General features: G+C 51.1%; 3 protein-coding genes across 10 annotated transcripts in view; all 3 read right to left on the bottom strand.

Annotated features, from left to right (window-relative positions):
- LOC310689259 (uncharacterized protein) overlaps window positions 1-26,941 on the bottom strand; it is a 163,963-nt gene that overhangs the window by 5,050 nt on the left and 131,972 nt on the right. The window lies entirely within an intron of this gene.
- LOC310689373 (uncharacterized protein) lies at window positions 447-13,407 on the bottom strand. Of its 2 annotated transcripts, none has more exons than XM_083467025.1 (7): window positions 13,244-13,407; window positions 10,468-10,670; window positions 8,964-9,067; window positions 7,234-7,362; window positions 5,116-5,220; window positions 4,647-4,769; window positions 447-2,451 (listed from the first exon to the last, which is right to left on the bottom strand). In XM_083467025.1, the coding sequence occupies exons 3-7, from the start codon at window positions 8,992-8,994 to the stop codon at window positions 1,154-1,156; spliced, it is 1,686 nt and encodes a 561-aa protein (XP_083323151.1). In that variant the 5' UTR covers window positions 8,995-9,067; window positions 10,468-10,670; window positions 13,244-13,407; the 3' UTR covers window positions 447-1,153. The 2 variants fall into 2 exon arrangements, with proteins under 2 accessions (XP_083323151.1, XP_083323152.1); XM_083467026.1 differs by having other exon boundaries at window positions 10,518-10,670; window positions 13,244-13,389.
- Window positions 16,772-25,791, bottom strand: LOC310689417 (zinc finger protein 671-like). 7 transcript variants are annotated; one of them, XM_083467109.1, is made up of 5 exons: window positions 25,675-25,751; window positions 24,666-24,792; window positions 23,178-23,389; window positions 20,282-20,395; window positions 16,772-17,890 (listed from the first exon to the last, which is right to left on the bottom strand). In XM_083467109.1, the coding sequence occupies exons 3-5, from the start codon at window positions 23,278-23,280 to the stop codon at window positions 16,881-16,883; spliced, it is 1,227 nt and encodes a 408-aa protein (XP_083323235.1). In that variant the 5' UTR covers window positions 23,281-23,389; window positions 24,666-24,792; window positions 25,675-25,751; the 3' UTR covers window positions 16,772-16,880. The 7 variants fall into 7 exon arrangements, with proteins under 7 accessions (XP_083323235.1, XP_083323234.1, XP_083323233.1 ...); XM_083467108.1 differs by lacking the exon at window positions 25,675-25,751 and adding an exon at window positions 25,333-25,604; XM_083467107.1 differs by lacking the exon at window positions 23,178-23,389 and having other exon boundaries at window positions 25,675-25,791.

Here is a 26,941-nt window from a genome sequence, read left to right as displayed (position 1 = left end):
TCAAAACTGTTACTAGCAGATAAAAGATCTGCCCTTCAATGACCAGCTTGGGTTCAAAAGAAAATAAAACACCAGGCAGCTGGGAAACCCCATTCCTCGGCCGGAGTGCCCCACTGGGATTGCAGGACCACCAATGGAATAAACTTGCAATAAAGGAGATTCCAACTAAACACTGGGGAAAGCTTTCTGGCAGCAAGAGCTTTTCGACCCTGGAAAGTGCTGGACTCTCCTTCCCTGGGTGACCCCCCACCAGCGATTCTTGAACCGGGATTCCTGCATTGCATGGGGTTGGGCTGGATGTCCCTGGGGTGCCCCTTCCAGCTCTGTAACTCCGTTTCTAAATTTTAGAGCCCCCTGAGTGCCCCTGGATCAAGACTCTCTTGCCCACCCCCCGCAAGGTCCAAACAGAGGCCATTCCCCAAGCAGTCACATTCAGCCACTTCCAATTTCGTCATCGTTTGTTTATTTGCTTTCAGCTATCTCAAAAACTGTACCGGGGGAGGGGGGAAGAGGGGAGTTTTTGCTACTTTTCCACTCACTCTACTGCTTGTTCTTCAACCTCCACTTTAATCTTCAAACGAACATTTCCTTGAAGTGCCTCAAGCCTAGCATTTCGAGCTATTAAAAAACATCAATGAATTTGATCATGCCGGCATCGCCGGCATCTCCTATAATTGAAAACTAACCTGGACTTCAAACGAGCCTATCAATTTATCGTCCCGATTCACACACACCCTCCTCTTCCCTCCGCCCCCGATAAAACCACCGGCCAAAGCAAAAGCCCCCCTACCCCGCCCTCTGCGTCCCCCATGGGGCAAGTGCATCGCTGCTCCTGAACTCTCCGAGAGTTTGGGAACCAACCAAGCTGCAATCGCTCCTGCTTGCTACTGCGAGGAAGACGTTAACAGACAGCTGTCAGTCCGCTGGGGCATGGCCTGCAGTTAGAGCTTTGTCCTGAAGTCATGGCCCACAGCCAACATTTGCAGACCCACGGCCTGGGCGCCCCACAAAAGAGGAAAGTTTCCTCTGCTCCGTTCGTCTGCCCATCTCTGGGCGCCAACCCCCGCGAGATCTCTGGGGCCAGGAGGTCTTCCGGTTGCCCGCTTAACCGATAAATTAAATCAGCCCCTTCTCTCCCTCCTCCCAGGTCCCGCTAAGGGTCTGTGAAGCCCGCCTCCTGTTTGAATTTCGCCAGGGTCTCCATGGGCGAGCAGGAGAGCAACAGGGGGTGCACCTGCAGGAAGGGGTTCAGGTTCCCCCCGTCATCTCCATAGCACGGCAGCAGCCGGCTCTCAGCATGCGCCGCCTGGTGCGCCTTGAGCTCCTTGCGCTGCCCGAAGACGGCGCCGCACTCGGTGCAGGGGTAGACGCGCTCGACGGTGTGGGTGAGGTGGTGCGTCCTCAGGTTGCCCTTGTACTTGAAGCTCTTTCCGCACTCAAGGCAGGTGAAGGGCCTCTCGCCGGTGTGGATGCGCCGGTGCTTCATGAGGGTGGTCTTGAGGTTGAAGGTCTTGCCGCACTCGCCGCAGACGAAGGGCCGCTCGCCCGTGTGGATGCGCTGGTGGGTGATGAGGGTGCTCTTGCGGTTGAAGCTCTTGCCGCAGGCCGTGCACTCAAAGGGCTTCTCGCCCGTGTGGATGCGCTGGTGCTTGATCAGCTCCCCGTTGTGGCTGAAACACTTGCCGCACTCGCCGCACGCAAAGGGCCGCTCGCCCGTGTGGATGCGCTGGTGGCGGGTCAGGTCCCCGTTGCGGCTGAAGCTCTTACCGCACTCGGCGCAGCCAAAGGGCCGGTCCCCCACGTGGATCTTCTGGTGCAGGATGAAGGTTTTCTTGGCGCAGAAGCCCTTCCCGCACTCGCCACAGACGAAGGGCCGCTCGCCACGGTGGATCTTCTGGTGCGTGACAAAGTTGGCCTTGCGGTTGAAGGCCTTGCCGCAGTCGGCGCACGAGTAGGGCTTCTCGCCCGTGTGGATGCGCTGGTGCAGCACAAAGGTCTGCTTGGAGCAGAAGCTCTTACCACACACGGTGCACTCGAAGGGCTTCTCGCCCGTGTGAATGCGCAGGTGGCGCATCAGGTCCCCCTTCTGGCTGAAGCTCTTCCCGCACTCGGAGCACGGAAAGGGCTTCTCCCCCGTGTGCACCCGCAGGTGGGTCACCAGGTTGCCCCGGTGCTGGAACCGCTTGCCACACATGCTGCAGGCGAAGGGGCGGTCGCAGGCCGCATGGCTCTTGGGGCGCCGCGCTCCCTCAGGGGTGCCGGCAGCGTCCGGCGGGGTCCGAGGGCGGGGCTTCTCCCGAGGGCTGCCGGAGCCTCCGGGGGCAGGCGGTTTCTTCTGCTCCGGGTCTGCCTGCTTCGCCCACTGGCTGCCACTGCCCTTGACGCTGCGGACGCTCTGGGAGGAGGTGGCTGCTGCTTCCGCTCTCCTCCGACTCGGCTGGATGTCGCCATCTGGTGGTGAGGAAGGGAAAGGGCAAGGCATCAGAAGACAAGACAAGAGCTTTGAAATGAAATGAAATTTCTTACGGTCCCAGACCAGCTTCACATACCGTACTAAGCGAACATTAAAACACAATAGAATTAAGTCTGAATTAACAATCGAATATAACAACAAACAATACAAATATGACAGGCATTAGAAATGTGGTTTAGGTCTTAGTCTCTAAAATAGTATCTAGAGTTTGCATGTGAGGCCTTAGCTTGTTCCCTGAGTTTTATGGCAGCTGTGCAAAATTTGGCCACCCCTAGCGTGATCTCTGGATCTTTATCCTCTAGCAGGGATTTTAAGCGATAAAATGTTTAAAAGGACTTTCCCCAAAAAAGCCTTTTCATTGGGGATAATTCAGTCAGAAATTCCCATGTGTCAAAAAAGGTTATTTCTGTATGCCACTACTGCAGCCCGAGTTTTGTTGGCCCAAAAATGGAAAACGAGTGAAGTCCCAACTAGAGAAGAATGGCAACTTAAGTTGACAGAATTTGCGCAGCCTGCAGATTTAACATATAGAATAAGATAACAAGAAGAACATACGTTTAGAGAAGATTATAAAACGTTTATTGAATATATAGGAGGGAAATTGTGTACACTTGAAAACACTGGTGGCATTAAGATAAATTCAGCAGTGTAAATAAGTTTTGATAGATGCAATGATGGAATGCTGAATGGTTTAGTTTTTGTAAACTAAGATATGGAAAATGAACCACCTCCTAACACCAGAACTTGTGGAAATGGCAACGAATGTCGGGAGATTTGGGACAGGAAAAAGAAATTCCTTTGTCATGCAGCCAGCACATTGTTCAACTGTGGAACTCACTCCCACTGGATTATTATTATTTGTTAAATGTGTATACCGCCCTCTACCTGCAGTAAAATCACAATATAAAAACACTAGGGCCCTTCAGGATTTAACCTCCTTCTGTCGGGCCTGTAAGACAGAGCTATTCCGCCTGGCCTTTAATCTGAATTCAGCCTGATCTTTTATTTCCCTTCTTTTCCCTCCCCCTCCCCTTTTATGAAGATCACCTGCTCTGAGACCCCACAGCTAATTCTCCCCTGGCCTCCTCGCTGGCCCAAGTAGGACCAATTCAGCCAGCTAGCCCTGGGGATTATCTAATGCTTATTTCCCCTAAATTGATTTTGAATTTTATTGTTATTCATGTTTTTATACTGTATTTTATGCTGCTTTTATAATTAAGTGTTTTAATTTTGTTGTTAGCTGCCCTGAGCCCGGTTTTTGAACCGGGAAGGGCAGGGTATAAATAAAAAATGATGATTATTATTATTTATTATTACAGTGGTGCCTCGCAAGACGAAGAGAATCTGTTCTGTGATTCTCTTTGTCTAGCGGTTTTTTCGTCTTGCGAAGCAAGCCCATTGACGGATTAGCGGATTAGCGCTATGTAAACGGAATTGGGGTTGCTTCTGCGTAGATGTAGCTGATGCTCTAGGCAACGTTCCCTGGCAGTCACTAGCAGAATCCGTCAGTGGGCATTTCCTGAACTTCCTCCAACATAAAAACTCCTTGACACCAAGTCTCCGCCTAGACCCCCTGCGCGGAAGTCTCCTGCGCAGAGTGGGCGTGGCCAGCAGAGGTCCTGGACTCTCCCCGCTGGTCTCAGTGGAAGAGTCCCGGAGCCCTCTCTCTGAAGTCCTTCCCTGCTCCCCTTTCTCCCAGGTGTCACGCTGATTTCCTTCCCCAAAGGAAGTGTTCTCTCTCCCTCTGCTGGTTCCTTCTCCCGCATCACTGGGGAGCCTTACCTCCACTCTTGGCTCCGATGGCAGTTCCCTGACACGCTATTAGCGCTATTAGCGGCTTTTAGCAGCTTTTAGTGGCTTATCTGCTGATCGGATCAGCTGATAAGCGGCTTAGCTGCTTAGAAAAGGGGGGGGGAGGAAAAAAACCCGCAGGAACTCGCAAGGCATTGTCGTCTTGCGAAGCAAGCCCATAGGAAATTCGTTTTGCGAAGCACCTCCAAAACAGAAAACTCTTTCGTCTAGCGAGTTTTCCGTCTTGCGAGGCATTCGTCTTGCGGGGCACCACTGTATTAGAAACGTAAGAAAAACAATAACAAAGAAGACCTAATAGACATGCATGCCCCCTGACACTCCTGCACTTCTTCAGCCAAGGTGGGAGAGTCGCAGAACTCACCCATGAGAAGGGTGGCAGGGGATGCTCCTGTTTCCATCTCTCCCGGGGGGCACCCAAAATCATCTTCTTCCTCCTCCTCCTCCTCTGGCTCCATCTTCACAATAATGTCAGGTCGGATGTCAGCTGTATGGAGGGAGAGAGAGAGGATTCGTCAGGGATTCTTCAGCTGCCATTCCTGCACTGCAGGGGTTGGGCCAGATGACCCTCAGGGTCCCCTCCCAACTCTCTAACCCTTTGGTTCTGTGAGGCAAGGGGCTGCAGCATCCGGGAAGCCCATCTGCTGGACAGAAGCACCCCCAAATCGGCCGGCCTGCAAGGCTTGGCCATGCGCCTTGACAGCCTTCCTCACGGCCACAGACAGGCTGTGGGGCAGAGACCCAGCTGCCCCAAAGAGGCTTATCATAGCCCACCTCCCACCACGGACACCTCGCCCCTCACGCCAAAAGCAGCACAGGCTTCCTGGACTCACAGGAGTCTGTGTCGTCGCCGGATTCCCCACCGCTGTAGTCCCAAGGGTCTTCTGCATACGAGTCGTCCTCTGGCTCCATCTTAATGGCCACCTCTGGCTTGATCCCTGAAAGAGGAGAGAAGATCCAGGAGCCTCATTTACGGCTCTGGCCGGGTGCCCTCTTGGGGGGCCCAGACCTCTGCCTCTGACACACAGTTCTGAACAAGGGGGGCTTGCACCCCAAAAGACGCCGGCAAATCCATAGGCAGAAGGGAATCAGGTGTGGAGTGGCGTCTCCTCATTTCATAAAACTTATACGCCTCTTAAGACGAAGAGAAGAGTTTGCTGGTTGAGGCCAATGGCCCACGTAGTCCAGGATCCAATCAGATGCCCCGCAGGGAAACGCTCAAGCAGGATTCACACACAAAACCAACCATCTCCCCTCCTGCGTTTTCCAGAAACTGGTATACGGAAGCGTTTGCTGCCTCCAATGGCAGAGCACAGCCATCGATAGCCCTCTCCTCCGTTAACGGTAAAAAATACTCTCCAAAGCGGTTTGCAAAAAAAGGCAGAGCAATAACATTACCGAGAAGAAGAATTATCAGTAATTTAAAACTTTCAAAAAGTTAAAACAGCAGACTATGAACAGGTTAGAACTCACAGCGTCTTTCTAAACATCTGCTTCTCTAAACCAGAATGCCAAAAAGAGAATGGTGAAAACGCCCGCCTGGTGTCACTAGGCAGGGAGTTCCAAAGGGTACGGGTGCTGCCACACAAAAAGGACGAGTTTGTAATGAATGTGGAACAGGCATTATGTGACATGACAAAGCATTCGCCCCCAGGAAAGTGAAATAAAAAAAATTAAGGTCTTATATATATAATAAATGTTCATGGATGTGCCGGGCAAACACGTACATAAATGTATGGGCCACATGTCTGAGGCAGCACAGGAGGGCACCCCTGGAGCCATTTTGGCTCCCAAACTGACCAAATGTTTTTGTTAGGATATAGTTCCATTCCACCTTAAAAGGAGCAGGCATGACTGGTGTATCACAGGCCTGTTTACTTCCAGCTCTCGCTGGGAACTTCCGTTTGTATATCGCTTTTGTATCATGGCTGTTTTCCTGGACACGGAGGCAAGCAGTCATGTTTTTCCTTTGTTCTGAACTACGTTGAATAAAGCTGTAAATATGCTCTCTCTCTGTCTGCATCTTTCGCTGTGGAGACGTACACACTCTGCTGAAAGGGTGTGCATGGGTCTTGGAATGTCTCTGAGGCTCGTGTTGCTAATTGCCTGATGCTGTTCCACGGGAGACCAGTGATCGTCCGGAGACAACTGGGGGCCTGCCTGATGCCTCCGTCTCCCTGGCAGAATCCCAACAAGAGGGTTATGGGCCCAGAATCTCGCAGTCTTCAGCAGTCTTACTCTCCCGTAAGCACCGTGATACAAAAGCTATATACAAACGGAAGTTCCCAATGAGAGCTGGAAGTAAACAGGCCTGTGATACACCAGGGTATTCATGACGGACTCTCAGTCCATTAGGTTCACAAAGAGTGTTGAGTACAATCCTATGTGGGGGGGGGGGGAATGTGGGAATTTTCCAGAGTCACTCAGAGGAGGATGAAGATGATGTGGAAGAAGAGGAAGATGATGAGGTAGAAGAGGAAGCTGAGGATGATGATCAGAGTTCAGATTCCAGCTCAGTGGGCGGCGCTGCTGCTGTTGTCAGTGACAGTGATGACACAGAAGACTACAAGAGCGCAAAAGCCTCAGTCAGACCATCTGATGCGTCTGACACTGAACTGGAAGAACCACTGTTCACCATTGGTCACTTTTCTCCTCAGAAGGAGGAGGTGAGTGCAGAAGACTTGCGTCTAGTACGCAGATCTGAAAGGGCCACAAAAGGCAAACCTCCAAAGAGATTTGCTGATGGGTTTGCTAAGACAGCAACTGCTGTTCTTAGCAGCTGAGAGAAGGTGTGGGAACCTTCAAGCTTAGGAGCGCAAGGGGGCCAGTGGGCACTGGGGACCACTGGTAGCCAACTCCAGGGGGCCCCTCACCTTGCGCTGGGTGTCCTGGGGGGCTGCGTCACGCACCCCTCCACCTGCTCCCCAGGGAGGAACATCAGCCCCTCTCACCTGCCGGGGAGTCAGGAAGCGGCTCCCTCCCTGACTCTGCCGGGTCCTGGGGGCATCCGATTCGTAGCTCCTCCTCAGGCTCCACCTTCACCACCACTTTGCGTCCCGAGGGAGCAGCCCAGCCGGCAGCTTCAAGGAGGAAGAATATTATATTAATTTATTTGTGCAGCCGAAGCCGTTACCAAGAAACCCCCCAAGATACACAAGACAAAATAAAATGCATTCCACAATTATTGAAACCAGGACTTCCGGGGGGGGGGGAGTTTCTTCGCCGGAAGAATTTAACTTATCCCCAAGTTGCCGTTCTAAAGGCAAAACAACCCTCACCTTTTCAGAGATGTCAGGAGCACATCTGTCCCCGAATAAACAGTTAATCATTTCCCTCTCCAACATTTGCCTTTTGCTGCTCTCAGCCTCCTCTGGACTAAGGACATGGGAGCCAGCTCTGGGCCACCCCCACCCCACCCTCTCTGAGCTGCATTGTGCTAGAACCTTTATTGGCAGTTAATTCTTGTTTCCCATGTACGGTGGTACCTCGGGTTAAGTACTCAATTCGTTCCGGAGGTCCGTTCTTAACCTGAAACTGTTCTTAACCTGAAGCACCACTTTAGCTAATGGGGCCTCCCACTGCTGCCACACCACTGCCGCACGATTTCTGTTCTCATCCTGAAGCAAAGTTCTTAACCCGAGGTACTATTTCTGGGTTAGTGGAGTCTGTAACCTGAAGCGTATGTAACCCGAGGTACCACTGTATTCATGTACTGAAGGAGCTCGGAATGTTTAACCTGGAAAAGAGGAGACTGAGAGGAGACGTGTTGCTATCTTCAAATATCTCAAGGTCTGTCACAGGGAAGTTTGTTTTCTCCTGCTCTGGAGGGTAGGACTCGAACCCGTAGCTTCAAGTTACAAGAAAGGAGATTCCAACAAAACAACAGAAAGAACTTTCCAACAGTTAAGAGATGTTCGGCAGTGGAACGGTCTCCCTTGCGTAGTGGTGGACTCTCCCTCCTTGGAGGTTTTTCAAGAGAGTTTGAATGGCCCTCTGTCTTGGGTGCTTTAGCTGAGATTCCTGCATTGCAGGGGGTTGGACTAGATGACCCTCAGAGGTTCCTTCTATGACTTCCAAGCCTATATTTATTTATTTTGTGCAATATTGAATTTATTCTGCATTGGCCAAATTGCTGGGGTTGTTTGTTGTTGTTTTTTTGATCATTTTTGGATTTGCCAAAACGTTCCGCATTTTGCATACAGTCATACTTCATGTTACGTTTGCTTCATGTTACGTTCTTTCAGGTTACGTCCCGCGGCGACCCGGAAGTACCGGAAAGGGTTACTTCTGAGTTTCGCTGCTCGCGCATGCACACAAGCGATAAATGCGCAGACGAACTACTGCAGGTTGCGCTCTTTTCATGTTGCAAAGGGGCCTCCGGAACAGATCCAGTTCACAACCAGAGGTACCACTGTATTTGTATTTCCAATGCTCTGCATTTGGAGGTTGGGGCTGTTTGCCATAAGCCGCCTTGGGCAAAAGCTCATGGTGGAAAAGCGACCTACAAGTCAATCAAATAATCTTGGAAACCCGCCCCGCCCCCGGAGGGTACCAACATCCAGCTAAACAAATCAGACTGAACAGGGATTGTGTTTAGGCTGCGTTCTGCATCTCTGCCACTGGCAAGCTGGGTTCCTGCGACTCACGGAGGGCTCAGGAGGGAAGTCTCCCCGTTACTGACCTGGGCTGGGGGGCTCCAGACTCTTCTCCATCTCCTCTCCTGGGGGGGTGGCCTCCCCTCTCGGTCTGCTCCAACGGCTAATGGGGGCTTCGCATCAACACCACCTGCCCAAGAGGAAGGGAGGGAATTTGATTTGATTTATTATATTTCTATGCTTGCATGTCATTCCAATAAACCCCAAATTCCAAACAATAAATAACAACATGACAGAACATTTCATAAGATGGGCTGCTTCAGAGTAGTGAAAAACTGATTTCTACAATGTACATGTTACTAGAATGGGGTGCTAAAGATGAAATGGTTAAATCAACCACGATACAATGGCCTAAAGACTCAGGTCATAATTTGGATAGGGCTTCCGGGGAGAAGTTATGGGGAAAGGATATGAAGTTTACTGCTTTTTATACACTTAGAGGAAATTATTTCAAAATGATGTACAGGTGGCATTTAACACCAAATGAACTAGCCAAGATGTAGAAAATGCTGGAAATGTAAGCAGGTAGAGGGGCCATTCTTCCATATGTGGTGGACGTGTAAAGAAGTGAAATGCTTTTGGGAAATGATATTTCTATGTTCCCCAGACAGGCATATGATAGGAGCTGAAGGTCACAGAATTTTCCTGCAAGTTTGCTAGAGAAAACTCTGCCGGAAATATGAAGGACGTCTGCAAGTCTGAGTTCCAACGCTCAAAAACAATTTTAAGTTAGACTAAAGTAAGTCTTTGTAACTGAATTACCATTTTAAGCCTGCATGAACACAGCTGCTGTATATGGTTCTGTATTCCGAGTGAGTGAATCAGTACAGTGGTGCCCCGCAAGACGAATGACTCGCAAGACGGAAAACTTGCTAGACGAAAGAGTTTTCCGTTTTGGAGGTGCTTCGCAAAACGAATCTCCTATGGGCTTGCTTTGCAAGACGAAAATGTCTTGCGAGTTCCTGCTGGTTTTTTTCCCCTTTCCCCCCTTTTTCTAAGCCGCTAAGCCGCTTATCAGCTGATCCGATAAGCCTATAAGCCGCTAAAAGCCGCTAATAGCGCTAATCCGCTAATCCTTCAATGGGCTTGCTTCGCAAGACGAAAAAAACCGCTAGATGATGAGAATCACAGAACGGATTCTTTTCGTCTTGCGAGGCACCACTGTATTAGAAACTAGGTGCCAAATGGCTCCTTAAACCAAGGTTGGAGTCACCAAAACGGAATGCCTGGTTAATATTTGGGGGCCAGACAGCTCTGAAGTCTTATTTTTCAAATGATGGACCGACTGTGATTGTCTGCCTTAAAGCATCCTGGATTTCTTAAGCGAAAAAGCTAAAACTAATCTAGCTAAGCTTCCCTTTTTAAGCTGCACGGGGGTACACTCTGATGAACTCACAAACAAGAGCAAGGAAGAATAATATCTAACAAATATACCCTCTCTTAGCCTCCCTATCCACATCCCTCCATAGAGGACCCCTGGGGTCGCTTCCAGCCGTACAATTCTGTGATTCCACAGCGCCCAGGACTCACCGAAGGGGAACGAGAGACATGGAACTTGCAGCCTCAAAGAGCCAACTTGCCTTGCGCACAGCGTCAACACACCACAACGCTAAGCCCCACACGATGTGGGGGTGCCCGCCCAGCGCTCTCTGGACCACATCACTGGGGCCCTTGTTGCTCCCACCACCACGTTGCCTGCTGTGGCTTCAGTGAACATGCGCAGAGCTTCATCCCTGCAATGAGGAGAAACAGGAGGAGGAAGGAATTGTACATCAGGCCTGCTATTGCCTGCAATTTGGGAAATGGGGAAGCAAATTTATTTGTTTGATTTGTACACTACCCTTCATCTGAAGAACTGAGGGCAGTTCACGTCATAAAAATACAAAATAAAAACATTGGACTAGGTGAGGCTTGGGCCCCTCCCAACTCTTTAGGACTAAGTTTGGCCAGCCACATTATAAGGAAGAGGATAGTTAGAGAATTAGAGAAAAGTAGCTTTTTTATTATTGTTACTGTAACTGCTTCATTTGCGAAATGATCGCAATCCTTTGTGCTAAGTTTTCGAAATCATAAGACAAGCGTTTGCTGAATCAGGCCCAGTGAACCCAGCATCCTGTTCTCTCAGTGGCTGACCAGATGCCCAAACAACAACAACAACAACAACAACAATAATATATTATTTGTACCCCGCCCATCTGGCTGAGTTTCCCCAGCCACTCTGAGCGGCTTCCAACAAAGATTAAAAATACATTAAAATGTCACACATTAAAAACTTCCCTGAACAGGGCTGCCTTTAGATGTCTTCTAAAGTCAGATAGTTCTTTATTTCCTTGACATCTGATGGGAGGGCGTTCCACAGGGCGGGTGCCACCACTGAGAAGGCCCTCTGCCTGGTTCCCTGTAGCTTCGCTTCTCACAGGGAGGGAACCGCCAGAAGGCCATTGGAGCTGGACCTCAGTGTCCAGGCTGAACGATGGAGGTGGAGATGCTCCTTCAGGTATACAGGACCGAGGCCATTTAGGGCTTTAAAGGTCAGCACCAACACTTTGAATTGTGCTCAGAAATGTACTGGGAGCCAATGCAGATCTCTCAGAACCGGTGTTATATGGTCTTGGCGGCTGCTCCCAGTCACCAGTCTGGCTGCCACATTCTGGATTAGTTGTAGTTTCTTGGTCACCTTCCAAAGTAGCCCCATGTAGAGCGCATTGCAGTAGTCCAAGCGAGAGATAACCAGAGCATGCGCCACTCTGGTGAGACAGTCCGCAGGCAGATAGGGTCTCATCCTGTGTACCAGACGGAGCTGGCAGACAGCTGCCATGGACACAGAATTGACCTGCGCTTCCATGGACAGCTGAGAGACCAAAATGACTCCCAGGCTGCACACCTGGTCCTTCAGGGGCACAGTTACCCCATTCAAGACCAGGGAGTCCTCCCAATGGGAAACCTGCTAGCAGGATCTGAGCACAAGAATATTCTTGGCATTCTGAAGCCCTGCTGCCTTGCAGAGCCATGCGCTAGCAAGAGACTCCTCCATGTCAGTCCTTCAAGCCACAAGTGAGAGCCATCTCCCCACAAAATCTCTCTCGCTCCACCTCCGCCTCCATTTATTCCCTGCCTCCAGGCAGCCTCCGCACTTTCGAGAACAGCCCGGCCCTCGCCTCCCTTTCCCAACCCGCCTGCTGTTATGCAGGGAAACCAAGGCAGAGACCCTTTGCCCCAGACGCTGCCCATCCAGGCCTCTGACCTCCCAAGGCAGCGTGCTGCGGCCCCACAACCAACGGGGGAACTCTGGAGAGGTGTGGGGCGCCCAGGAGCGTCCTGGCAAGCGGGCCTGACCTCACCAAACTTCAGCTGGCAGCGGTTATGAATGCTGGATAACCACAGGAGCGGAGATTTGAATTTGTATTCGGATCCTGCATCCGGCTGGGCGCTGTGAGAAGAGGAGGCTGGGCTCTACGGGTCCCCCTTTGGCCTGATCCAGCTTCAAGGCTCTCCGTATGCAAGTTCTCCTGTGGTGGCAGAACCTCCATGCCCAGGGGCAGTCTACCCCTGAATAACCAGCTAACAGGGTACAATAGGAAAATATTGTTTTCCTTGGGACCTGTTTCTGGGCTTCCCATAATAGGCAGCTGGCTGCCCACTGGCATTTTGACCTCCTGCCCTCTGCTAGTCTTACTCCGTTTAGGTCCATCCCTTTCCATATCTGCAAATTGAATTCCCCAAGCAAGGCTGGGGCCTTGGCAATTTCACCCTCCAAGTCACTCCTGCTGCACCCCACACATAAAAGGGGAAAGGGAAAGGACCCCCTGGACGGCTAAGTCCAGTCGAAGCTGGCGGAGGCTTGCCAGGAGTGCGCGAGTGGCACTCTGCACATGCCCAGCAGCCCTCTCGTCCTCAGGTGCCAAATCACCCCCCCCCCTCCAATGTGCTATATGGGCAGGAAATCTGGTCCTCGGAATCGGGGCCGAGCTGAGTCAGACCAGCCCTGAACCCAGAAGGGGTTTTTGGGGGGGGACCTCCTGGAGCGGGCAAGGCGGGCATCGCCCGACGGGGCGGGCGGCGGAGACAGAAGAGGCTGCGCCCCCTTGGGCCCGATCCTGCAGGATCGGAGGGGGGCGCAATCCCTAGGGCGCCCCTCTTGCAGAGCAGGGCAGCCGGGCCGCCCCCTCGAAGGGCAGCCGCGCTCCTGCGCCCCCTTGGCCCGGAGAGGGGCGCGCGGCTTGCATGCCCCCCTGCTGAGTTTCGCAAGGGGCTTTTATTGCAAAAGGGGGGCAGAAGCATCGCTGGCGGCGGGGGGGGGGCTTACCTGGCCTGCAGAGGAGAAGGCGTGGGGGGCGCGGGGGGAGCCCGGCCGGCGAGAGGAGGACGGGGAGCAGCTGGCTCTGCCCGGGCCCCTCCGCGCGCGCCCGGCACTCCGGCTGGCGCCCCTCGGGCTCTGCCTGCCTTTGTTGTGGGCGGGGAGAAGACTACAACTCCCGGCAGCCCCCGCGCCGGCGAGGGCGGGGGGAGGGGTCTGGAGAGGGCGGGGGGAGCGGCGAGAGCAGCACCCAACTCTCCACCCCCAGGTGCCCTGGCCTGCCTGGCTGGGGGCGCCCGGGAGAGGCTCCTTCCAAGGGGGCTGATGCAGCCCCCACCCCCGATTTCCTGGGTGGGGATGGGAGCCCCCCTCCCAAGCAACGCCGCCCTCCTGGCTCCCCCCCCCTCCTCCTGGCAGGGAATGGCCCCCATCCAGACGGGGAGGGGGCTCCCCATGGCGCAGTGGGGAGGGATGATGGAGATGCACCTAATGGATGAACTCTGGGGGGCCGGGAGGGGCCCCTTTCCAGCCTCAGCTGCTTTTGGACAGAGGCGATTGGCCCCACTAAGTCCCTGCCCTGCTCAGTTGCCGGCTGGACCACTGCCATGAGCTCTGTGTGGGGCTGCCCTGGAAGCGGAAATTTCTGCTGCTCCAAAGCACAGATTATTCGGTGGGGTTGGTGGTGTAAATCACGCAGCAGCCAGTTTGTTTCGGGGTCCCAGTTCAAGGTGCTCAAATTACCCTTTGAAACAGCGGCGAGTGGTTTATGCCCCACATCCCTGAAAAGCACCTCCTTCCCTAAAGACTCCCTTGGGGGCTGAGGACCGCCACTTATGCACAAACCTAACTGTAGCTGGATGATGATCATGGATCTCCCCACCCCACCCCCCCAAAAATCAAAAACCCCAATACCCTTAATGCCCAGTTTGGAATGACAGTTCTGGTTGCCTTATTCCTAAAGGGATACACTAGAGTTGGAAAAGGTTTCAAAAAAGGCAATCAAAAACATCAGTGGCTCCTTGCAGGGTGAAAGCCTTCTCAGTTTTCAGTTTTGTGTTGCAGAAGAGAAGAAAAAAACACTGTGCGGTCTACTCATATGAAAAGCGGTGCAGGGCCGAAATGTTCAAACCAGGCTCGTTTCAGCATTTGGGGAGGTCAGACAACGATGCCGCCCTAAAGACTTAATCAATTTTCCTTGGGTTAGAAAGTATCTCAGAATGTTGGGGGGGGGGGTGTTATGTATTGAAGTTCTCACCCTGGCCAAAAGGAGTATTGTTTATGTAGTTTTCACTCAGGTCCACCTCAGTTATTTTAGGCGGGAAACCCTGGGTTGTTGTTACTACAATGTTGAGCTGTTTGCTGTTCAGTTCTGTCCAGCTTACAAATAAAGAGCTACTCTGGAGAAATCGCTGTGTCGTCTGCTATGTTCGCCCACAACTTAACAGGGTGGGCTTACCTTTCAAGACATGGGTGGGGGGCTTTGAAAATAATAACAATAATCCCCACTTCTTCAGACAGTAGCTGAGCTGCTCTCGGTAGCATTCTCTCCTGATTTGAGTCAGAAAACCCCCTGGGATAGGGCTGTCTCTCCTAACACCTGAAAAAGAATTTAGCTGCACGTGGTCCAGATCTCAACTCCCTTCATCCAGTAAGATGGGCTTGCCTGTCTCTCTATTTTTATGGCACTGGGCCAGGGTAGGGGGACAGGTTTTCCAACACACCTGGGTATTTGATGGGAGGGGCAGGGTCTGTTCCAGGGGTCACCCTCCAAATGGGGCTGGACTACAACCCCCGGACACGGCTGGTGCTGCCGGGACGGAAGTCCAAGAACAGGTTCTCTTCTCCACTGATCTCCTGGAAGAGCTGCAATTCTTTCGATAGCCCTCTTCAAATATCTGAAGGCATAGGAGCCAAGTCCTAGGGGCCAGGGTCCCTTTGGCCCCCCAATAAAATATTCAAGTTTGCACCCCCGTCTGAAGGGCTGTCGCCTGGAAGATGGAGCAAGCCTGCTTTCTGCCGCTCCAGAGAGCAGGACACTTAACCAATGGATCAGCGGTTCTCCACCTGTGGGTCCCCAGTTGTTGGACTACAACTCCCTTCACCCCTAGCTAGCAAGGCCAGAGCTCATGGATGATGGGAGTTGTAGTCCAACAACATCTGGGACCCACAGGTTGAGAACCGCTGGATTAAAATCACAAGAAAGGAGATTCAGACTAAACAGCAGGAAGATCTTTCTGCCGGTGGAACGGTCTCCCTCTGAAAATGGCGGACTCTCCTCCACTGGAGCTTTTTAGACAGAGGTTGGGTGGCCTTCTGTCAGGGATGCTTTGCTTGAGAGACCTGCTTTGCAGGGGGTTGGACTAGATGACCCTGGGTGTCCCAACTCTTAGGTTTCTACAAAATTGGCCCAAGTCTTCCCTTTGGCACTTGGCTCCCGAGCGATCGCAAAATGCACGAGAAACAGTATGTATTTCCTGCAAAAACCTTTGATTCCCGAGTAGGCTAAAGCCATCCAATATTAGAAGCGCTGGCAAAGGCAGCAGTGGGTTCTTTTATTGCAGATTTCCTCTGTGATATCACACGTTTTCCCCAAAGGAGCAAAAAGGCACAGAGAGGCCCCTTGGAAGATGTGCAATAACCCTCCACAGCTGCCCAGAACACTCGCCTTGGAAGGATGACGTTGCAATACACCTTGGGGTGCATAAAGAGGAAATGTGATCACCCCTGGAGGTGTTTGGTGGGCACAAGGCTGCCTGCATCTCTGGACCCCACCTTCCCCCCACCAGGCCTCACCCAGCCCCCCAAGGACCTCAGGTGAACATGCAAGGCGGTGTGATATTGTGCTCCAGAGTGTCGGCCTGGGACCTGGGAGAGAGCAGGGTTCAAATCCGGCCACTTGGCCATGGAGCTCCCTGGGCGTGACGTTGACAGCCAGTCCCTGCCTTCTGTCATCCTGAGCCACTTCACAGAGGAGAACCCTGAGCTTGGAACGAAGGCGGGAAGCCGAATGCCACCACATCAGCAAAAATGTTGATTGCACAAAATTGGAAGGCTGGAGAAGTACCAGCTAAAGAACAATGGCAAGAGAAGTTGATGAACTGTGCAGAACTGGCAAAAATGACAGACAGATTAAGAGAAAGAGACAACAGTGAAAAAGAATGGGAACCATATTTGCAGAAACAAAGAAAGTCAATAGACTTGCTGGCAGGATCTAAATAAACATTTACATTATTAGTATTAGAAAATGTTTAGAAGATGGTGAAATATTATGGTGTATTTACTTCTATTTTGTGTTTTTAGGCTGGATGTTATGTTATTAATATTTTTTTCTCTTAGGAGACAGCAAAGGGGGTGAAAAGAGAAACAAACCAGAAGCGGGGGTTGGGGGAAGCCCTGGAAGGGAGGGAGGATTATATAGAAAATGTTAAGAATTGGAGATGTATGTAATGAATGAAAAAGAAAAATGAATATTTGTTATATTTTTTTTAAAGAAGAAGGTGGGAGGCAGAGACAACAAACAAAACAAACCAGTCAAGGTGCGTTTTTGAAAAACAGATTTATGACAAGTCCGAGATAATGGAGAGAGAGAGAGAGAGAAGAGATTCCCCGAGTCTGGCTTGCTCCACCTACAGGCAGAACGGGGGCATTACGCCTCACCCTCCTCCTTGACCCCGTCCTCCTCCGGCTGCCCGTTGTGGTGGCTCTGGTGCTGGAGGAGCTTCTCCCGCGAGCGGAAGCAGCCGCCGCACTGCTGGCAGGCGAAAGTCTTGCCCCGGAGGTGCATCTTGCTGTGAGCCACAAGGGCGACGTTGGTGGGGAAAGCGCGCCCGCACTCGGAGCAGGCGAAGGGCAGGTCCCCGGTGTGCAGGCGCTGGTGGGTCAGGAGGTTCCCGCGGCGGCTGAAGCTCTTCCCGCAGTCTGGGCAGCGGTGGCCTTCCTCCTGGGCGTGCGCCCGCTGGTGCAGCCGCAGGCCCTCCTTCCAGCTGAAGGTCTCCGGGCACAAGGCGCAGGCGAAGGGTCGGCGCTCTTCGTGGTGCGCTGCCAGGTGCTGCGTGAGCTCCGCCTCCCCGCCCACAGCCTCCCCGCACTCAGGGCAGTCACGGCCCGCCCTCCCAGCATGCTCCACTGCCTCGTGGGCCAGCAGGTGGGCCTTGCGCTGGAAGACCTCGCCACAAGTGCCGCAAGGGTAGAGTTCCTTGGCCGCGTGGCTGGCCCGGTGGCGCAGGAGGTCCCCCTTGAGGCAGAAGCGGAGGCCGCAGGGGGCGCAGGCAAGCTGAGCCTTCGCCCGGTGCTTCTTGTGGGTCAGGAGGTTGAGGCGGTAGAGGAAGAGCTTCCCGCAGGAAGAGCAGGTGAAGGGACCCTTCTGCTCCTGGTGGGTGGCCTGGTGGTCCGCCAGGGAGGCCCCGTCCTCAAAGCTCCTCCCGCACTCGCCACAGATCAGCAGCTGGGGCTCCTGCAGCGTGCCCGTCTCCAGAGGCCCCTCTTGGGCGAGGCTCCGGATGTTCGTCAGCTCCACCTGGCACCACGTGGGACACAGCTCTTGGAGGGCAAGGAACTGGGGTCCCGAAAGGGACCAGGGAGGGGAGGCAGGCGGGTTCCAGTCCCCCCTCGGCTCCTCCTTCATCGCCGACTCCGGCCAGCTCATCCTCGACTCTCCTGCGGGAAGAAGAAGGAGAAGGTGCAAAACCCAAGTCTGGGAATGGAGTCGAATACATAAACCTACATAAGGAGAACCTGCTGGATCAGGCCGCCACATACCCTCCAAGTGTCCTGGTTCTCCAGGAACAGTCCCAGAGTTACAGAAGCTGTCCCAGATTCTGATTTGATCCTAGAATGTCCTGTTTTTCCTTTTTCCACCCGCTCAAAAAGTGGTGTGTGTAGGTGCAAAAATAGAATTCTGTTTATACCAATACTAAAAGCCCTGCACTGAATGAAGGGTGAAGTTGGCATAAGAAACCCTCCCTACAATTTTGAAGGAAAAGGCCACCAAACTAATTTAAATTCTTTCACTGCGTTGCTTCCGCAGCCAGACATTTCTGAGGAAACGCAGGGAGTGTTTATTCCTTCGGAACTGCTCTGTTTACTCAGAAGTAATCCCACTGTTTTTAATGGAGCTGACTCCCAGGTAATGGGGTCAAGACTGGGCATCCCTACACTGCAATCCCATTGAGTTCAGTAAGATTTACTCTCTGGTATGTTCCTGAATATTCCCAGTGTTTCAATGATGATGATTTTCCTGACGGGCTTTTCTTTAGTCCATTGATCTGTGGAAGGTGTTGTAAATGATCCCTTCCCTTGCACATGTATTTTTTACAACACTCCTGCGAGGGAGGTGAGGTTGTCCTTGGTTCAAGGTGACCGATGCCTCTGAGTCAAGGACGACGCCTGGGTGCGTCACCAGATCAAACGCAGGAGAAGGCTTCCTGCCGCAGAACGGAATGTCCCTATTTCCCTGGAGAAAGGTTGGAGGGTGGAACATTGGCCTATCCAGCCCAGCACTCTGGCTGCTTTTCCAACGCAACGATTTGATTCATTGAAGGGTTTTACAAGAGAGGTTGGTTGCCAAAATGAAGCAAAATGAGCACCTGCGTAGGACATCAAGGGAAAGGGAGGCACCATGGAAAATTTCCCCTGCCAGATTTCTAACATCAATGGTCACAAATTGCTCAGTGGAGCGTTAGCGTTCTCACTTGAAGCCTATTAAAAATCCCAACAGAAGCAACTCTGCCACAGGGCAGGCCGGGGGCCTAGATCTCTACTAAGTATAGAAGCAGGTATGTGACCGAAGATTAGTTTTCGGGATCTGAGCAATTAGAAAAAGGAAGAGATTTTTTTCCAAATATAAATAAAGCGGAATCAGGGGTCAGCAACCTTTTTCAGCCATGGGCCGGTCCACCGTCCCTCAGACCTTCTGGGGGGCCAGACTATATTTTGGGGAAAAAATAATGAAGGAATTCCTATGCACCACAGAGATGCATTTTAAATAAAAGCACACATTCTACTCATGTAAAAACACGATGATTCCCAGACCATCCACAGGCCAGATTGAGAAGGCGATTGGGCCACATCAGCCCTTGGGTCTTAGGTTGTTTACCCATGGTGGAAGTATAGCAAAACAAACATTGTTTTTCATCCTATTGTAGGTTTTGTTTCATTTTGAAAAATAGTGTTTTATTTTACAGTTTATTATCATTTGTAAGTTGAATGAGATCTGTATGGGGGCTCCCAGGTGCGCATTTTGACTCACAGCTGTCCATGGAGGCGCAGGTCCATTCTGTGTCCAGGGCAGCTGTCTGCCAGCCTTATCTGGTACGCCGGCTGACACCCTCCCTGCCCAGGGACTGTCTCACCAGAGTGGTGCATGCTCTGGTTATCTCCCGCTTGAACTACTGCAATGTGCTCTATGTGGGGCTACCTTTGAAGGTGACCCAGAAACTGCAACTAATCCAGAATGCAGCAGCTAGACTGGTGACTGGGAGCGGCCACCAAGACCATATAACACCGGTATTGAAAGACCTACAGTGGCTCCCAGTACATTTCCAAGCATAATTCAAAGTGTTGGTGCTGTCCTTGAAAGGCCTAAACGGCTTCGGCCCAGTATACCTGAAGGAGCGTCTCCATGCCCATCGTTCTGCCGAGACACTGAGCTCCACCTGGTGGTTCCCTCCCTGTGAGAAGTGAGCTTACAGGGAACCAGTCAGGCTTTCTCGGTGGTGGCGCCCACCATGTGGAACGCCCTCGCATCAGATGTCAAGGAAATAAGCAACTATTTGACTTTTAGAAGATACTGAAGGTAGCCCTGTTTAGGGAAGTCTTTAATGTTTGATGTTTTATTGTGTTTTTAGTATTTTGTTGGGAGCTGCCCAGAGTAGTGGGAGCAACCCAGTCAGATGGGTATAAATAAATTATTATTATTATGGCCTCTAAAGTCTGAATCTGGCCCTCTTGGTTGGACATCTGTCTCAGGGATTCTTCAGCTGAGATTCCTTCTTTGCAGGTACCCCGGGGGTCCCTTCTAGCAGCACAATTCTAGGATTCTATACTCACCAGAACTGGCACTCCCCTGGGTTTCTCTGCACCCTTGCCCAGGGCGACCCACAATGCCGGGCTCTTCCCCTCGCTCAATCCGGGACAGAAGCTCCGGTCTGGGAGGAACAGCTCCTGTGTGCAGACAGACAGCAAAGAAAGGTCAGCCTTTGATAGCAGCAGGAGAATGGACAAAAGGAAACCCTGCCTTTCCAGGGGTGCAGGAGCTCCTGGCGTGGGCAGGCTTGGGTCTTTCAAATTCCAGGGCCACCCTGTGCAAAGCCAGAATTCAGAGCCCCCTTCCTCTCGCCTTCCATTCTGCTGCACTCATCACATCATAGCTGTGATGCCCTGCAGTGCCCCAGAGGGACAGAACCAGTCGCTCTGCCCTCCGTTCGCCTCTGAGGCAGGGCAGGTTTTCCACCTTAAGTGCATGCACTTAAAGACAGCCTTTGTCAGCCTGGTGCTGTCCAGGCACTGTGGACTACACCTCCCAGTAGCCACCGCCAGGAAGACCTGAGCAGAAGAGTCCTCCTTGGGATTGGCAGTGGAATTCTCTCCTGCGCATACTTTCCCTGCACAGACAGTATCCAGAAAACTGCACCTGTGCACACTCCGGTTTCTCCTTAAATATAGTCGTACCTTGGATCCCGAACACCTTACAACTCGAACGTTTTGGCTCCCAAACGCCGCAAACCCAGAAGTGAGTGTTCCGGTTTGTGCAGGCTCTTTGGAACCCGAACATCCGACGCAGCTTCTAATTGGAGCTTCCTGCAGCCAATCGGAAGCTGCACCTTGGTTTCTGAATGTTTTCGGAATTTGAACAAACTACCGGAACAGATTCCGTCCGACTTCTGAGGTACCACTTTACATCTGTTTTGAACATCAGGCCCCCAAACCTCTTGCGGGAATCTCAGCTCCAATAGCTATAAGGCCGTTGACTTATCTCACTCTTTTCAGATGTTATTTCCTTCAACGCCCAGCTCCTCCGAAGTAAGCCACTGCTATTCCCATTTTGCAGATGGGCAAGTGAGGATGTGGGGTTTGCACTTTGCCCCGTAAGGGACTTCCTCCCATATTCCTTGTTCATAAGGCAGCCAGTGTGGAGCAGTGGTTAGAGCATCAGACTGGGGCCCTGGAGACAGAGACCAGGCTTCAAATTCCCACTCAGCCATGAAGCTCAATGTGACCTTGGGCCAGTTACTCTCTCTCAACCTCACACTGGAGCACATTTATACAAAATATAGCAAGGTTAAAAATAAATATATATCTATTTGGATAATAATATCTATATATTAGATTAAACTCTATGGAATTGTTAACTGTGAATCTTATAGTGATGTAGTATCCCTGTCTCCTTTTTATGTTCTCATGTTTATTTTTATTCTGTGTTGTTTAAGTGTTGTTAAAAATAACAATAAAATGTATGTAATTAGCAAATAAAAACAGAGTATGGCCCCTTTGGTTTTTTTTTTTTGGTTTTTTTTTGTTTTTGTTTTTTTTTGTTTGTTTGTTTTTTTAAACGTACAGCACCTGGAGCTCCTTGAAGAAAAAGTTGGGGTACGAATGCAACAGCTTGAAATAAGTAGATTTGTCAGATTATAGATTTTTGCCAGCTTGACTGGGGTCATGTACCACCTGTATACCATTTTCATACCATTTTCATTTTCAATCTATCATTTGCCCGATAATAAATGTTGGAAGTGTAAAGAGACTGAAGGTACCTTTTATCACCTTTGGTGGACATGCCCGAAGATTAAGGCCTTCTGGGAAATGATCTACAATGAAATGAAAAAGGTACTTAAATGTACCTTTCCTAAAAAACCAGAGGCCTTTCTCTTGGGCATTGTCGGCCAATTGGTGACAAAGAAAGATAGAATTTTTTTTATGTATGCCACAACAGCAGCAAGAATACTCATCGCAAAGTATTGGAAGACACAAGATTTACCCACTGTGGAAGAATGGCAGATGAAAGTGATGGACTATATGACACTGGCCGAGATGACAGGCAGAATCCGTGACCAACGAAAAGAGACGGTGGAAGAAGAATGGAAAAAATTTAAAAGCTATCTTAAGGACTACTATAAACTTAATGAATGCTAAAATGTTGTGGTTTCCAGAAGCAAAAGGGTACAGGGACACAAGGCTAGACTATAAAAGAGGACTAAGATGATAGAGATTGGAAAGTAACAATTGGGAGTTGCTAGGTGAATTATGGACATTTGGATGCAGAGAGGGGGGGTATGGGGAAGTCCAAGAAAAGAAGTTTATGAAAATACGTGTGAAATTATACGTGTATGTTTGTCATTTTTAGTGTTTGTTTGTTTTTCTTAAAAATGTTGTAAAATCAATAAAAATTTTATAAAAAAAAAAATAATGAAATAAGTAGATTTGTCATGCTGGTAATAGGCCGAGATCACAAATCACCCCAACCAGGGAAATATTCCAGAAGAGGAGAGGCCCCAACTGGGATGCAGTAAATTGCAAAATCCATGACTGCTGCTTTTTAAACACACATCTCCACATTTCCATCCCTGGGGAAAGGGGCGGAGTCTCCCTTGCCAGAGGCTTTTGAGCAAAGCTTCCATTGTCTCTTCTCAGGCAGGCCTCAGCAGTGGGTCTTACGCATCAATGGGTCTGGCCTTGATGACGATTGAGCTACCTCCATTACTCTGAGCATTAACATTTTCCATGTCTGCATTCATATCCCATGGTCCACCCCACCCCCACCCCCACTGTTAATCCCTGGGTTAAGAGGCTGTGTCTGGCTCCAACATCACCAGGGAGAGCTTCACGGCCCGGTGGGGATTCGAATCCAGGCCCTCGTCCGACACTCTAAGCACTGCTCCACGCTGGCTTCCTAGAGCGCCTGCTATGGGGCAGCTTCATAAATTTAGGTAAATAAATACAGTTGTACCTTGGATCCCGAACGCCTTGCGACTCGAACGTTTTGGCTCCCAAACATCACAAACCCAGAAGTGAGTGTTCAGGTTTGCAAAGGCTCTTTGGAACCCGAACATCCGACGCAGCTTCCTCCTGCAGCCAATCGGAGGCGGCGCTTTGGTTTCCAAACATTTTGGAAGTCAAACAGACTTTTGGAACGGATTCCGTTTGGCTTCCAAGGTACAACTGTATGGGGAAAGCAAAATGTCTCTTAGAGAAGGATCGGAAATAATTTCCTCGAAGCGTGAATTTGTTTTACGCTCAGTGTTTTAATGGGTTGTAAAACCGCTTTGAGGTTGTTTTTCTTTCAAATATAAAGCGGTATAAAAATTAAATGAATAATAATAATAATAATAATAATAATAATAATAATAATAATAATAGATTTCTCCAAATATCTTTTCTGATGAGAGCAGCTTTTGCATCTCATTTGGAAACCAAGGACCCAGAGTCTGGAGGAAGAATGGGGAGGCACACAATGCCTGATGCTTGAAGTCCAATGTGAAGTTTCCACAGTCTGTGTTGATTTGGGGAGCCATATCATCAGCTGGTGTTGGTCCACTGTGCTTCATTAAGTCCAGGGCAACACAGCCGTCTACTGGGAGATTTTGGAGCACTTCATGCTTCCTTCCGCAGATGAGTTTTATGGGGATGCTGACTTCATTTTCCAGCAGGACTCTGGCAGCTGCCCACACTGCCAAAAGTACCAAAACCTGGTTCAATGCCCATGGGATTACTGTGCTTGATTGGCCAGCAAACTCGCCTGACCTGAACCCCATAGAGAATCTATGGGGCATTGCCAAGAGAAAGATGAGAGACATGAGACCAAGCAATGCAGAAGAGCTGAAGGCTGCTGTTGAAGCATCCTGGTCTTCCATAACACCTCAGAAGTGCCACAGGCTGATAGCATCCATGCCACACTGCATTGAGACAGTAATTGATGCAAAAGGGGCCCAAACCAAGTACTGAGTACATATGCATGCTTCTACTTCTCAGAGGTCCAATATTGCTCTATTTGCAATCCTTGTTTTGCTGATTTAATTTAATATTCTAATTTTCTGAGATTGTTAATTTGGGGTTTTCATCAGCAGTACACCATGATCATCACAATTATAACAAATAAAGGCTTGACAAATCTCGCTTTACATGTCATGAGTCTATCTCATATATTAGCTTCATCTTTTAAGTTGAATTACGGAAATAAATGAACTTTTCCATGATATCCTAATTTTCCGAGTTTCACCTGTATCTGAGTTTCTAACGCTGGCCGCAGTGGCGTAGCGTGGGGGGTGCAGGGGGGGCCGGCCGCACCAGGCACAACATCTGGGGGTTAGGGTTAGGGGGCGCAAATCCACAGGTTAGGGGGCGCAAATTACTTGCCTTGCCCCGGGTGCTGACAACCCACGCTACACCACTGGCTGGCCGTGGGGCCCTGAAGATGCTTTGCCCCCAAGATGCTCACCCAGTGAAGCCACCAGCTCAAAGTTGCCCTGCATGACATCATAGTAGAGGTCCCTCTGCCAGTCCGTCAGCAGGGGCCACTCCTCTGGGGAGAAATAGACGGCCACGTCCTCAAAGGTCACTGGAAGCTGAGAGAAAGAAAGAAAGAAAAGGGGACCTGACTCCTTAGAGAAATCTCTTTCCATCGCGTGACACGAGGGGGGTTCACGGACCCCCTGGAACACCCAGGGCCTCTTGACACAACCCCTGTAGATCAAAGAACTGTACAGTTGGAAGGGACCCTGAGGGTCATCCAGACCAACCCGCTGCAAGGCAGGAATCTCAACAAGCAGGCAGGGATGGCCCCCCCAACCTCTGCTTAAAAGCCCCAAGGAAGGGGAGTCCGCCACCTCCAAGGGAGCCCCTTCTGGTCTGGCCTTCAAAAGGCTTAGTCAGAATCTCCTCCCTTGTAACTGGATTCTGGACCCTGCCTCGTTTTCCGTGCTGGGCTTCGGCCCCAGAGCAAGGGAAGCAACAGTGAACAAGAGGGGCCAGTGAGAAATGAAATGGTCTCCTGAGCATGGGCAGAGGGGCTTTCCCCATAGATCAGGAGCCCAGAGCTCAGACAGGCCTCAATCTCAGTAACTCTCTTGGCTAGAGAAATCCATCTGTCCTGGAGTGGGGCTTACCTGGTCACCCCCCAATATTTTAATCCATTTGGCACCCCTGCTGCCCCCCAACAGAAGCTCGCCCGCTCTCCACCGGAGGAGACGCTGGAGCGCCACGGCCCATCTGGATCAAGGCCCTCGGGCCCCGCTGCAGAGGAGGGGGTCCCCCTTCCCTTCCCCCCGCGGGCGCCCCCTCGGCTCCCGCATCCCCGAGGGCGCCTGGACGCCGCCGCCGCGGCGCGCAGCCTCCCGGGGCTCGGAGGCTCTCCAGCAGCGGCAAGGGCTGGCGCTGCAACGCCTCCCGGGCCGGGCGGGCGCGGTCCCTGGACGCCGCGGGCGCCTCCCCTCGAGGGCTGCCGGTACCTGGCGCCCCGCCGGCGCCGCCATCCCCGGCCAGGCTGGGCGGCCGCAGCCGCGTAGCCTCCGCTTCCGCCGGTCGGAGTGCAAAGGGCGCTCGGGGAGGCGCTGCGAGCCGGCGCCGCCTTTTTATCCCGCCCCGTCGAGCCGGGGCCTGGCGGAGACTCCGAGCTCCGCGCCGGGCGCCCCTCCGCGCCCTCCCCTACCTGCCGGGCTGCTGGGAGAGGCGGCGGCGGGACGGCGCCCCGCGCCCCCCAAAGCGCCTTCCTTCCCGTCCCCGCCGTCCAGGCTCCCGGGGCGCACGGCGGGCCGGAATGCAGCCTCCCTCTCCCGGAGCCGGAGCCGAGCCTCGCCGCCTCTCCAAATCGAGAACAAAGCCCGGGGGACAGGAGAGAGGATGGCGCGGGACCCCCGACAGAACAATGGGGGGCCGGGGAGGGGAGGGGGCTTCCAAAGGATTAGGCAAATCCGTGGAGAGGGCTCCCCGCGGGGATCAGAGGCCGGGATGTAGCTACAATACAGCCACATTTTTTATTTAAAACCAAACACTTTTCAGGTTGATACATTTCCTTAATTTTAGTGTCATTGTAACGTTTCAAAACTTAACTTCCTTCCCCCTTTCTGCGGTTCCTTAAAGTTATTATATATAATGTAACTAAGGAACCGCAGAAATAGGAGGAAGTCAAGTTCTGAAATGTTAGGAAAATTAAGGAAATGTATATATTATATATAATAACTTTAAGGAACCGCAGAAAGGGGGGGGGGGAATGAAGTTTTGAAATGTTAGGAAAATTAAGGAAATGTATAAATTAAGGAAAAAAATAGTAAAATTGAGGAAATGTATCTCTCTTCTGCATATCCAAATTCATTTAATTTGCTCACTTGTTTATCTACTTTAAATATAACTGCAGGTTAATACAATAATCATGCTAATGTTTTTATCTGTTTGCAATTTATCTGTAAATATCCAATAAACCATTTCCATTCTTTTATAAAAATTTTATCTCAATTTCTTATTCTTCCAGTAAGTTTCACCATTTCTACATATTTCTTAAGTTTTTGGTATCCATTCTTCCTTTGCTGGGATTTCTGCTTCTTTCCATTTTGGGGCGAGCAACATTCTTGCCGCTGTAGTAGCAGACAAAAATAAATTTCTATACGATTTAGGTAGTTCTGACCCCATAATTCCCAAAAGAATACAGCTCCATTGGTCCGAAATTTCAGATTCCCCCAACCTGATGCCAAAGTTTAATGGTCGTTTGTAATGCGAACT

Source organism: Podarcis liolepis (genome assembly GCF_965112155.1).
Source record: "Podarcis liolepis genome assembly, chromosome: 12".
In the NCBI taxonomy this organism is placed as follows: domain Eukaryota; kingdom Metazoa; phylum Chordata; class Lepidosauria; order Squamata; family Lacertidae; genus Podarcis; species Podarcis liolepis.
Note: the sequence above shows the minus strand (reverse complement) of the source record. Positions and strands in the feature narration are given on the sequence as shown.

Coding starts and splice junctions, on each gene's coding strand:
- LOC310689417 (XM_083467105.1), bottom strand. CDS start 24,849: ATGGAAAGAGATTTCTCTAAGGAGTCAGGTCCCCTTTTCTTTCTTTCT. Junction 20,396..24,665: donor TGAGCTGGTGGCTTCACTGG/GTGAGCATCTTG, acceptor GTCTGCACACAG/GAGCTGTTCCTCCCAGACCG. Junction 17,891..20,281: donor CCAGGGGAGTGCCAGTTCTG/GTGAGTATAGAA, acceptor TTCTTCCCGCAG/GAGAGTCGAGGATGAGCTGG.
- LOC310689373 (XM_083467025.1), bottom strand. CDS start 8,994: ATGGAGAAGAGTCTGGAGCCCCCCAGCCCAG. Junction 5,221..7,233: donor GCTTCCTGACTCCCCGGCAG/GTGAGAGGGGCT, acceptor CTCCTCTTTCAG/GGATCAAGCCAGAGGTGGCC. Junction 4,770..5,115: donor CGGCGACGACACAGACTCCT/GTGAGTCCAGGA, acceptor CCCTCCATACAG/CTGACATCCGACCTGACATT.